This window comes from Castor canadensis, chromosome 16, assembly GCF_047511655.1.
Source record: "Castor canadensis chromosome 16, mCasCan1.hap1v2, whole genome shotgun sequence".
NCBI classification, from domain to species: Eukaryota; Metazoa; Chordata; class Mammalia; order Rodentia; family Castoridae; genus Castor; species Castor canadensis.
Genome location: NC_133401.1, coordinates 27,376,974 through 27,390,524, shown reverse-complemented (window position 1 = coordinate 27,390,524; position 13,551 = coordinate 27,376,974). Strand labels below are relative to the sequence as shown.

Below are 13,551 nucleotides of genomic sequence, written 5' to 3'. Positions count from 1 at the left end.
CTGATGGTGGCTAGCTACCCTATTCTATTCAGCCAGAAGTTATGGGTCCCACCCACATGCAAAGAAAAGGCAATCACATAAAAATGAATCAATTTCCAGGAAATGGGAATCCATGGTGTCTGGGAAGACACAGATGACAGAGGCAGAAGGAACCTGGAAAGAGTAGCAAAGATACAAAACTTAAATACTTAGTACTCAAGCCAGCTGGTTCTTACTTTGGCTAACAGACTTCCAAGTTGTTTTGGGATCTCAGCATACTTTATTTGTACAAGTTGAGCCAAGGAAAGGCTTAAGATGTTTGGATCACAGAGTAATTCCAACTTAAGTAGCTAAGTTACTCTTGTACTTTTTGGCGTGGGCTCAAGTAAGCTGAGACCTACCATGCATAGTGTCCTTGTGGACTTCTCTCATGTGCATTCTCTTCAGCAGTGAGCTTCTGGTGATTGTTGCAGCACATTTCTGTATGATTTCCATGTGAATTTCCTGTACAAATCTCTGCTCAATGATCTTGTTGATGGAGATAACATTGCCACTCTCCACAACCCCAATAAACAGTTGTTTGAAATGAAATATGCTTTATTACTTCCCACTGGTCGAGACAGTTGAGGAAATGAGAGCTGGTTATGTGTAAGTCTGCAACATCGTGAGTATTGACATTGCCTCTATACAGTGCAAAGATTGAACACTGCTGATGTGTTTTTTTTCCCCTCTAGGATTAGAAACGTCTCCCCTGTGATTACTTACCGGGATTTCTGCATGGCTCTCATTGGTAAGAAGACCCTGACTCACCTGACACTGGAGGGCCGAGTCCAGGAGGGAAAGACTCAGATGCTGATGCTGCTGGGTGAGATGCTCAAGCATGCAAGGTGCAACCTGCAGTATCTGAGGTAAATCTAGGGGTCACCGCTGTCCCCTGGCCTGGATCTCACAGCCACTACTAGGTGGCTTATGGTCATCGCTGTCCTTTTGGGTGGACCTGACAGTCACCTTTTTCCCTTGGGCTGAACCTCAAGGTCACTGTTGTTCTCTGTGGCCACCACTGTCTATTTACTTAGGAAAAAAACCCCATAGCTTTAAAATATTGGTAAAGTTTCTCAGTGGGTACACTGAGGTGCCAAAGTGAGAGATGGCTGATACAGAATCTTCTATTTACACTCATTTGATTTGAGACACTTAAAATTGTGCCTCGTATTCTTATTACTTGAATAAATTTATAATTTCCTTATTGTTGATCAAGTACTGAGGGAAGAGAAGCCCAAATTTCAACAGCTCCACTTTTACTCACATAGCAAATGTTGTATGAGTCACAGTATGTGAGTGAATTATATCCTTCATTTGTCTGACATAAAGGTATTTTTTTCCCCAAAAAGCCCAGTGGGGAATAAATGAATATTTCAAAGGCTAGGTAAGTTGTGAAAGTTTTGGACACCAGAGGCAGAGCCATGGTTTCAATAATGAGCTCAACTCAGACTATGATTTTCAGTGTATCTTTTAAAGATAGTAAATGGTTATCTGCAAGAGGATCAATGGATTGCTTTAATGTTCTCAACCAGATGCACGACATTCACAGTCCAAAATCTAAAGTTCCAATTATCCTTATCCTTGTAACTCTTTAAACCCAACAAACTTTAGACTGGTTTAACTATCAAATTGTATCTTGATATTTCAATTTTCATATTTCCCAATAAGTTTGAGGCTAAACTTTTTGAATACTAAGTATCATTTTTGGTGGTGCTGGGAGATCAAACCTAGGGTATCACGTATGTAAGACAATTGCTCTACTACTGAGTTATACCTCCAGCCTGAGCAGCATGTTTTTTTTCCCTGTAGAGTCACATATTTAAATGTATATAGGCATGCTGGCGATGGGTTACAAAGAATTATTTTAGAATTTTTTTTCTCTCTTGGAGATGAGGCTGGAGGTTGAGCATGATACATGGAAATGCATGAATAGCAAAGGAGATCAGATCTCTAATAATTCAGGCCATGGGAGGTGTGAGATAAAACACTTGAGATTCCATCTCACCCCAGTCAGAATGGGTATCATCAGGAAAACAAGTGCCAGTGAGGTTGCAGGTAGGATTGTAAATTAGTGTAGCCACTATGGAAATCAATATGAAAGTTCCTCTAAACAAAGAAGCAACACACACACACACACACACACACACTCATACACATACACAAACACCAAACGAAAACAAAACAAAAACCAAATCCTAAAAATAGAAGTGCCATGTGATTCTGTTCTACCAGTCTTGAGCATGTCTGAAGTAACATAAATGAACATACAGTAGAGACACCTGCACAGCCATGTTTATTACAACACTATTGACAATAGCCAAGCTATGGAATCAGCCTAGGTGCCCAACAACTGATGAGCAGGTAAAGAAAATGTGATCCATGTATATACCAGATTATCATTCAGTCACAAAGAAGAATAAAATGATGTCATTTGCAGGAAAATGATGAAACTGGATGTTAAGCAAGATAAGCCAAGCTCAGATAGACAAATAATGCATGTTTTCACTCATGCAGAATCTTGACTTAGAAAATATGACATTGTAAAAGGGGGACTAGTGTAAAATGGGGAAAGGAGAAAGGAAAGAGTGATGGGATTGAATCTGATAGAAGTGTGTGTGTATGTGCGTGAAAATAACAAAGCCCATTAAAATTGTTAAAAAGGAGTGGAGAGGAGGATAGGAGTTAGGAGAGAATAAGGTGAATAAGGTAAATTTGATTAAAGTACATTATATACATGTAAATATCAGAATGAAACCCCTTTGTTCAACTAAAGTTTTTTAAAGACTGTCTTTAGGGAGGAGAAGCATAGTATCTGAACATGGTCTCTGTCCTCCCTGAAGAATGACTTACTTTTGTTTATGCCACAGGCTGGGATTTTGTTCTGCCGCCACTCAGCAATGGGCTGACTTATTCCTGACCCTCCAAGTTAGCCAGTCCCTGACATACCTGGACCTCTCGGACAATGAGCTCCTGGACAAGGGTGCTAACATGCTGTGTGTGACTTTGAAGCACCCAAAGTGCTTCCTGCAGAGGTTATCGTAAGTCTCTCTGGTGAGGCATTTCTGTTCGTTGGGGACTATAGAGAGAAGAGAATGGTGGCTGTGGACTTGTGCAGACACCTGCTTCCCAGTTTTTGCTCTCAGGCAGGTGGTTGGTGCATCTTGCTCTCGTTCATGTTCCTTCATGTGGTTCACACAGGATGGAGAATCAACACGGGCTTTAGACTCTGTCATTTGGAGATAGGCAAGAAGTCTGGGTGTTGGAAATGTTTTCATCTTACCATCCATGTGATTCTCTGACAGGTTGGAGAACTGTCACCTTACAGAAGCCTCTTGCAAAGAGTTTTCTTCTGTTTTGATCATCAACCAGAGGCTGACACACCTGAACTTGGGCAGGAATGACCTTGGTGATGGTGGGGTGAAGATCCTGTGTGAGGGCTTGCGTTACCCTGAGTGTAAATTACAGAGCCTGGTGTAAGTACCTGCAGGCTTCATGTATGTGTGTACATGTACACGTGTGTACACACATGTATTTGAGTAGGACTTATGTGATTACTTAATTTCTTTCAAATGCAACTGGTAAGAACCTGGTGAAAACTAGGGAAAGAACAGGTAGAAACACGGGGGCAGGCGATATTAGTATTTGCATGTTTTCTGAGACTCCTCGTATTGTGAGGTTTGGGACAGGCAATTCATTCTCAGATCGTTTTGTTATTTTGTGTATGATCTTAAAGTCCATGTGACATACCATTTCGTCTATGACAGACTGAGTTATGGTAGGGCTGGCACAGGGTCAGATGGTGAATGTTTATGGGGAAAAGGCTCTCTGTGGGGTTGCTCCATTCTGTTGTGTGGAGATATAAGGGAAAAAGTAGGTGGTGTTCCAATAAAACTTTAAAAAAATGGTGACAGGGCTGTGGTTTGCCGACCTTTGTTCTGTGGGAACAAGCCTAGCATTATCTACTTGTTCGCATTAAACCATAGTAAATACGGCATTCAAGACAGTGCAAGAGATTGAAAGGTCTTTTCCTGTTTAGAAATTTGGTCCAGTTTTCATTTCTTTGGGGCTCTTGCTCTGCTATAAACCTACTGTCTGCTATGGCTTCCAGCTAGTCCTAGAAACTCCAGTGATTCCATTTAGGATGCACAGAAATGCAGACATGTCTTAATCACTTCAGACTTGAGTATTGAGAAAGAAGTGGCAGATAGAAAAAAGGGAAAAGATAATGCCTGTACCTAAACAGCATTGGAAGATTTTTGGTTTTTTTGAGATAAGGTCTCGTTACATAGCCTAGCTGGCCTTGAAATCATGAAACCCTTGCTTCAGCTTCCCAAAGGCAGAGATTATAGAGGTGCACCACCATGTCCAACAGAAGAATGTAAAATTTCATGTAATGTGTGATGTTGCCAGTAGCCATCCCTGTCTTAAAGTTAAAGGTTAAGTCAGCATCTAACCAAATAGCAACAAAAGATGTCCCATGCTTTTTAAACACTTTCTGTGTATCGGGGACTATACTAAATTTTGCAAGCATTGTACGTTTTTAATCCTTACAGCCTTTTGAGATAAGTACCTTCATTTTGATCTTACTAAAGCTCAAATCTAAAGCTTATCCACTTGCCCGTGGTTCCATCCACATAATAGGTATAAGGCCCACTCTACAGACTGATATGTCAGTACCCATTTTTTTTTTTTTTTTTAAAAAGTGTTAAGTCAGTGTCCAGCCATGCCTCTATTTTTGTAGGGAATTGAAGCTTTATTTTGTTGTGGTCCTGTGATCAATCATGGAGTCTCAGGCAGGTGTTCTACCACTGAGCTACAGCCCTAGCCTGAAACTTAATTTTGACTTTGTGTTAGTTCCTTGTCCCAAATCTCCAGGTTCACTTTAGGATTTTTGCATAGTACAAAGACTGGCTTCTTTCATCCAGTTACCATCATCTGAGCATCAGATGCTCAGGAGCATCTGAGGAAGTGTATGTTTACATGCTGTATGATCTACAGCATTTAAATCTGAAACACAGCCATGGTTAGGACTGTCAGTAGTGTTTAGCTTTTTAGGTGCACCACAATTTTGCCAGGTCTAGTAAACCTAAAACTTAGAATAAAATGTCAAAGACAGATGGAACTCAATACTCTAATGAAAATAAGTGAGGCCTCAGATAAACTTCCTAGGTCTGTTTGAACTTGGAGCCTAAGCTCTTGACATTTAAGAGGCTTCAGAGGCTAGGCATGGTGGCTCCTGCCTGTAGTTCCAGCTTCTCAGGAGGTGGCCATGGCTCAAGGCCAGTCCTGGGCAGAAACACGAGACCCTATCTGAAAAATAACTGAAGCAAAAAGGGCTGGAGCATGGCTTTGAGTGGTAGAGCACCTGCCTAGCAAGCTCGAGGTCCTGAGTTCAAGCCTCCCCCCACTCCCAAAAAAAAAAAGACACATTACCCCTAGGAAGACCTGTATCTTAGGAGTTGTGTGTTTGTTTCTCCATAATAAAAGGTAGCAGACAAAGGCCAGATTAATCCTCTACCATCTGGACAGGGTAGAAATAATGTAATTATAACTTGGTTTGCTGTTATGTGCAAATGTTATGAGCATTTAGCGCCTCATGATGCTGGCAGTAACTTTGCAGGGTGTAAATCACGGAGGGATAATAAACACCTCTTTATTGATCATCCTGTAGGCTACGGCATTGCAACATCACGAAACATGGCTGCAAGCATCTCTCTAAAGTACTTCAAGACTGCAGCCTAATGAGCTTGGACCTGGGTCTGAACCCCATAGCTGTCGGACTGTGGTCACTCTGTGATGCCATACGGAATCCTAACTTTAATCTGAAATGCCTAGGGTAGGTGTTTGGGCTCATTTTTCAAGTGTTTGTAAATCTGTAATTTCTATTTTCCAAGATATCTGATTGCAGCGGTATCACTACTGGTCTAATTTTAGAACACTTCCAGAGACTTTCAACACAGGTAAGAGGGTGTTTACAATGCTATTCAGAGGAACTGGAGACATAGAATAGAGGTGGCATGGCTTCCAATGAGGTGGATTTCAGGAGCACATGGCTTCTTGGCTTTTCCTGGGATCCAGTGAACAGGAAGCAGAGGCGTTGTCCCCACTCAAAATCCAGAGACCTGCAGATGGGATGCCACCCCAGCAAATGCAAATGGCCCCCTGGAAAGGATGGTGAGCTCTTCACCTCTTCTTTTCTATGTCTCAGCCAAAATGCATTTCATAGACACAAATCCCTTTGCAACAGAGGCTCTATTGGAAAGAGAATCTAGGTGGTGAATTACTTCCTAGGTTTGCTGCAGAGACAAGAAAAAAACAAAACAAAACACTAGGCTATAGGGTGCTATTTAAAAAATGGTACCTGGGGAACTCTTGTAATTCTTGCTTCCCAGGCTTGAGTGCAGCTATAGATATTAGTGTAATAACTGCATCTGTCCTAATAGATCCTCCTCTGCCTTCCACAGGGAAATGCAGTTTTTAGTCTCCAAGGGGCTCTGGAAGAAAGAGTTGGAGAATGGGGATAATGATAATATGTCCTGCATCATTAATGATTAACTCAACTCTCAGTAAGAAGTTTGCAAAAATCCAGTTCTACTGTTGACCCTAACGCTCTGATACTCTGCTAATTTCTTAGCTCATGTTCAAGCCATCTCGATCTTCCTTCTAGATGTCTTGGATCTGGCTGCCTGTCTCTACCTCCAACTCCCCACCTCCTATAGCTCCATTGCAAACACTGTCCTCCAAGTCTTTAACTCATGGGGATTGTTACATAACCTCTGAACTGGTCTGCAGATTTCTGTCCTTGATTTCTTAAAATTTATTTTTTGGTGGTACTGGGGGTTTGAACTCAGGGCCTCATACTTGCTAGGCAGGTGCTCTATCACTTGAATCACACCTCTAGCCCTTTATGCTATGATTATTTTATTTATTTTGCTGTACTGGGGCTTGAACTCGGGGCCTACACATTGAGCCACTCTACCAGCACTTTTATTTGTGATGGGTTTTTTTGAGATAGGGTCTTGCAAACTATTTGCCTTGGCTGGCTTCAAACTGTGATACTCCTGGTCTCTGCCTCCTGGGTGACTAGGATTATGTGGGTGAGCTGGCGCCCAGCTTTATCATTTTTTTAACTAGGGTCTTGCTTTTGCCTGGGGCTGGACTTGGACCATGATCCTTTTAATGTCTGCTCCTTGCAAAGCTGGGGTTTCAGGTTTATACCACAATTCCCGGCTTGTTCTTTGACATAGGGAATCACTACCTTTTTGCCCATGCTGGCCTTGAACTGTGAGCCTCCTATCCATACTTCAAGTGGCTTAAACTTTCTTAGTCCATCCCTCCAAGAGACCTTTGAAGTTGCATGCCAGACCATCAAACCTTTATTTCCAAAGCTTCAGAATATCTGTCTCACTGTGCATAAAATCCAAAGGCTTTTACAATAAGTATCCTACAGGATCTTATTCGTTAGGAGCCAAATTCTTTCTAGGCAAGTGCTGTTGGCTTGTAGTTTTGTTTTTTACTGGTGTTAGGAATCAAACCTAGGCTCTTATGCATGCTAGAAAAAGTGGTGTATCACTGGGCTACCTCTCCACCCCTTGAGCCAAACTCTTCCTACTTTACCCCATATCTCACACTGCCTTCTTCCCCTAACTATCACAGTGGCTCACAGTCTACCTTTTTTAGTTGTTTTTCTCATTCCATTTTCTGAAGGAGGGCTTCCCTGACCACCATAAGTAAAACTTGCACAGCTCCTCTCTGGTTGACTTCCCTAAAAACAGTTCATTGAGATGAGTCAATTCCATCACCCACTGTCTTCCATATGATTGGTCCTGATGTTTGCTGTCATTAAAATAAGGTCTATGATGAAAAGGCATTGATTTTTTTTTTTTTTTAATTCTTCCCCCATCCCCTTCACTACTGGATCTCCAGCAAGTGGAGTGTACTGTAGGTCCCCAGTCAGAATTGTTGGAGTGAGTGGGTTTCTTATTCTTCCTCAACAGGCTGCGGGGATGCTCTATCAGCCCTTTGTATTGTCAGGAGCTTGCATCTGCTCTTGCCAGCAACCAGAAGCTGGAAACGTTGGACCTGGACCAGAACAACTTGGGGCAGAGTGGACTGATAGTGATCTTGGAGGCTTTGAGAGATAGCCATGGACCCTTGAAGATCCTCAGGTATGGTCTTTATTCTTCATGTGAAAAGTTTGCCTTAAAGATAATAATGTCTTGTTGGGGCTTGAATGGGAACACACCTTACAGGGATCATCTCAAGGCCCCCTTTCAATAGTGTCCTCCTAGCTTAGGGAGGGGGTTTATTTTTTACCTAATTCTCCAGAATGTTCTTTTCTTAGAATTGCATATTGTCCAGTGTTCTCCAGGATGCTCAGTAATAGGAATGCCAATGGCTTAAACCATCTTGCGGGACAGACTGGAAGCTTTTGTGTGCATATATCTGCACATAACAGGTGTACTGTCACATCCCAGAGAATAAGTGGTTCTTGTTGCTGGTATCTGCAGAGAAACCCTGGGTCTTAGTTTTTTTGGGGTGTGGTACTGACGTTTGAACTCAGACCTCTTGCTTGTTAGGTAAGGATTCTATCACTTGAATCATGTCCCTAGCCCTTCTTTGCTTTAGTTATTTTTCAGATGGTCTCATGTTTTTTGCCCAGGGATGGCCTTGGTCTACAATCCTCCAACTATGCCTCCCTCATAGCTGGAATTGCTGGCATGGCCCACCATACCTGGCCCTTGGATATTGGATTGGCTTTTCAGAAGCTGTTTCTACAGGTGTTCCCTTCACTATATGAGCCATCTGTATCACTTCAAAACTTATTTTAAGCCAGGCGTGGTGGTTCATGCCTGTCATCCTAGCTATTTAGGAAGCAAAGATTGGGAATATTGGAGTTTGAGCCCAGCCCGGACAAAAGTTTCATGAGACCTCATCTCAGTGAGGAAAAAGCTGGGCATGGTGGTGTGTGCCTGTCCTCCCAGCTATGGCAGAAATCCTAGAAATGGATTGAGGTCCAGACTGGGCTGTGCAAAAAGTGAGACCCTATCTCTACAATAACCAGAGCAAAAAGGGCTGGAGGCGTGGCTGAAACTAGAATTCCTATCTACTAAGTGTGATACTGAGTTCAAGCCCCAGTACTGAGAGAGAGAAAAAAACTTATTTAAGTAATACTTAGTTTCTTGAGATTTGTAATGTGGTACTGGGGATGGAACCCAGTGCCTTGAGCATGTTAGGCAAGTGCTCTACCACTGAGATACACCCTCATCCCAATCTTTGATTTCTTTTTGCAATTATCCAAAAGAACTGATCTCTTTATTTTTTCTAGTAATACTTACTTAAATCTAATGTTCTAAGAGGGCCATGAGTGTATACACTTGAAATGAAGGATCAGGCATTAAAGAAAGTAGGCTGTCTTCACTACCTTACCACTATACAGCATGAAAATGAGTGGGAGTGGCTGGGTTTCAATAAAGCTTTATTTACAAGGACAGGTAGAGGGCCGGATTTTACCTTTAGGCTGTAGCTTGCTGGCCTCTGCTCTAGTCCTTTGCACACTGTCTCCGCTTTCGTTAATGTCTTTTTTCCAGACAGAGTAGTGATTTGGTGGTGGGTGATTCTGTGGATTCCTTACGACTCTGAAAAATTACGTCTAACATGAAACGTTTCTGATGAATACACTCACTATCATGTTGACTTTAATACTCAGTTTCTTGTATGTCAAGGGTGTTTTAGCTTAATTGGTTCAACGTTTTAGGGGTATATTGTGATGCCATTAATCAAGGTAGTATATTTGTTAGCAAGACTTAGAATGAACCAAGAAATATGGTGGCTAATCTCTAGCCTTGTGTACTCTTCCTGAATTATAATTAACATTTATTTCTGTCCCATCTCATTCCCTCCATGACCCCCACGTGCATGGGAAATGCATGACAGCCACATTACATCTAAGTTCATCATTCACCCTGGAATCACTTTAAATTCTGACTGTTTGGTTAGCCAATATATTTTTCACACTACAAAAACTTATTTCAATGTTTATTTGTATTCTAACTGCACTATTTATGGAGAATATGTGACATTTCAATGCATGTATGCAACCTGTACTGATCGACTCAGGTAATTAATGTTTCCATGTCTATCATTACTTTGTGGCCTTGGAGCTCCTGCCTTCTAGATCTTCATAAAAATATTTTAATGGGTTGTAGTCACTCCATTGTGCTATAGAACACTAGAACTAATTCCTTCTGCTTTGGTACCCTGCTATCCAATCTTCTTTTGGTCTTCTTTTCCCCAGCTTTCCCACCCTCTAGCAACCACTATTGTATATTCAGATGGACATTTTTAGATTTCACATATGATAGAAAACATGTAGTATTTGTCTTTAATGAAATTTCCTGAAGGAATAATCTAATTGTCTGGTTTGGGTGAGCTGTGTTCTCACCTTGCAGCAGCAGGTGTGGCCCACTTGTGTCTGGCCACGCAGGAATCATCAGTGGGAGAGATTGACATTGGAAGAGTGGTACTTGGGTCAGAGGCAGCATCACCAGACTCTGTGTCATGATCATAGCAATCCCTAAAGTTTTTGGGAGCCCATCACAAGTTTCTGTCAGATTTTCACCTGTCTTTTTTTTTTTTCCTATGACACATTTCTGGATCCAAAAATGTTTTCTGCTATGAATATGCTGAAACAGATTTTGGGGATACTTTGAAATGAGTTTTTTGGAACAACAAAACTGTGTGCTCTAAACATTGATGACAAAAAAACAAAAAAATCAGAAAACATTGTCTGGTCCTCCAGGTTGAAAATGGATGCTTCTAAAGTGACATTCAGGAAGCTGTTGAACGAAGTGAAGGAAAGCAACCCCAGCTTGACAATTGAGAATGTCACTAGGACACTGGCGCCTTCCTACTGTGATTTCTTTATCTGAGCACCTTGAGATTATGTGTCTGATCTCCAAGATGACTCATCATGAGCATGAAATGGTAGTCACTGGCTGTCAAAGATGTAGGATTTAGCACTGATTTTTTTTTTTTTAAACTCCCTGCTTTATAGTAAATTCTACACAAGTCACGTACCCACTTCTGATCACGGCATGTTGTCTCTCACAAGGATAATAAAAAGTTAAAGCACGTTGTTTGAAGCTGCATTTATTGTTATGTTCAAAAGCAGACTTGGAATAAACTTAATGCTGATAAAATGATCTGAAGTTCTGGGAAAAAAATAAGGACAGGACTGGACATGATGGTGTACGCCTGTACTTAGCCTGGGAAAATGGATTATTTTTTTTTCTTTTCCCTAGTTTGGGTGTTTCTTAGCCTAGTTTAATAGTTGCCTGATGAGTCTATATGATCATGTGGGTTTTTAACTAGTTTTTGTGATACTTTAACCTAGGACTTGGTAGGAATTTTCCATAGATAATATTTTAAGCATTGCAAGCCACATGGTCCCAGTCATACACTCAGTTCTGTCCTTGTTGCATGAAACTTGTCCCAATAGTTAAACAGGTATTATTAGGTCCTAATAATTATTAGGTCCAAAAAATTGGGCAACTGTACAGATTTGTCCTGTGGTCCATAGTTTTCCAAACCTGTGCTAATCTACCATCTTACTTAGGAAGCACAAATTGGTGGGATTTTTCTTTTTGAGACAGGATCTTGCTATGTACCTCAAGCTGGCCTTAAATTTGAGATCCTTCTGCCTCAGCCTCCAAAGTGCTGGGATTACAGCTATGTGTACAAAACGTTTTTGCATTAATAACTATCTTTTCAAATTCATGAAAGCATTGATCATTATAATATAAACAAAGTGTTAGGCATTTCCTTTCACAGTTGTTTTTCAATATAGAAGAAAATTAAACGTTTAGAATAAGAGCTTTGTTCAATTAAAAATAGTCTTAAAAAAGTTTAACAAGTAAGATGAAGGCTTTGTTGGGGTTTATGAGTCTTGTTAAATAGATTATAGGAACACGAAAGTCAGAAGTATTTACCAGGGTTTGGGGTGTAGCTCAGTGGAAAAGCACTTGTCTAGCACATATTGGATCTTCAGCACCACCCAAAAATTCAGGAATGATTACACACGAATCAAAATGTTGAGAGTTGCAATTGATACTATATATGAAAGATAACATTGGGACATAGTAAAGAAATTTCCTATATGTCTGTCTTCTAAGAACTATACAAAAGCAATACTTGGAAAATATTTACGTATGGTATTTATTGGATTGGGATTTCAAGAGTACTTAAAACTTGCTAGGAGAAATACACAACCCACAAACAAGCAACAAGCTACATTGTTACCTGACCTGTATTTGATAATTTGTGAGGCATGTCCAACAGTGGTAGAGATGTACAGCTGTGGAGGACAGGAGAGTGACCATGAACAGGGATGGGAATTGTCCAAATTAGAGGAAATATTCTGATCATTGGAAAGCAATGAATTCACATTGGATGAAAACTGATGAAATGATCTGAGGTTCTGTAATCTCAGCACTTTGAGAGGTAGAGGCAGGAGGACTGTGAGTGGGAAGGCAACCTGGGTTGCATAGCAAGATTTTCTCTAAAAAAAACTTCAATAAGAAAACTTTGGAGAATCCTCCAAACCTGACAGTGACACAGCCATGAGAAAACAAGCAGCTAGATGGGTCAGAGAAAACAACAAAGCAACTCTTTTAAGCAGGAAGTGGTCAAAGTGTCAAAAATGGAGACAGGAAGATGAGAAGGGCTGGAGAGTCCACTCTTGTGTGTTCTGAGAAGCACATCACTGTTTATTTCAACAGCAGCCTTGAGAGGAAATAACTGGGGGCAGAGATGCAGTTTCCAGTGGGTTAGGGAGTGAGCATGAGGTGTCAAAGCTAATACAGTCATACTGGGGGACACTGAGCTCCAGATCTGTGAACTAATGAGAGTGGGAGGTGGGGGGCATCCTTTCATAGAATCGTCACGTTCTCAAGCTTCAACTGCTCTTCCAGGTGGTAGGATTACGACCACTATATTACAAAATATGGATCAGTGATAACCCCTCAAGATAAGCTCATGTTTTAATTACTGCTAAGAAGGGAATACTGGTCCTACCTTTTGCCAAACAGAAGGTGGAAGTAGAGGAGACACCTCTTGTCTCAGGAACACGGCCATTAGCAAGGGTTGAATTTGGTTCTTGTCCCTACCTCCTGCTTCTGTGATGGATCTGTTGCATGAAATGGGACAATGTCTACGGTCCCAAAGCATTATTTACAATAATCAAGACATGGAAGCAGTCTTAAGTGTTCATTAATGCATGAATGAATAAAAATGTGTGTCTATGTAAGGTGATGAGAACATGTTAAGTGACATCAGGCAGATAAAGACAAACATCACATGTTCTCATATGTGGGATATTGTCTTTAAAAATGAATAGCAGAAATGTAAGATAGGTCCTGTTTGGGGGTTAGTATCATTGGGAGGGGAAGAGTGAAAGGAGATGAAGGGAGTGAATATGGTTGAAGCACCTTATACCCATGTATGAAAGTAGAACTATGAGCTGTATTGAGA

General features: G+C 41.0%; 1 protein-coding gene across 1 annotated transcript in view; it reads left to right on the top strand.

The window, feature by feature from the left end:
* The window catches only part of Nlrp7 (NLR family pyrin domain containing 7), a 29,054-nt gene extending 18,102 nt beyond the window's left edge, over positions 1-10,952 (top strand). The window contains exons 6-11 of the mRNA XM_074057375.1: positions 714-887; positions 2,889-3,059; positions 3,324-3,494; positions 5,693-5,857; positions 8,019-8,189; positions 10,823-10,952. Of these exons, the coding sequence (XP_073913476.1) occupies positions 714-887; positions 2,889-3,059; positions 3,324-3,494; positions 5,693-5,857; positions 8,019-8,189; positions 10,823-10,952 (982 nt within the window). The remainder of the gene's footprint in view (positions 1-713; positions 888-2,888; positions 3,060-3,323; positions 3,495-5,692; positions 5,858-8,018; positions 8,190-10,822) is intronic.
* Positions 10,953-13,551: the final 2,599 nt, after the last annotated feature.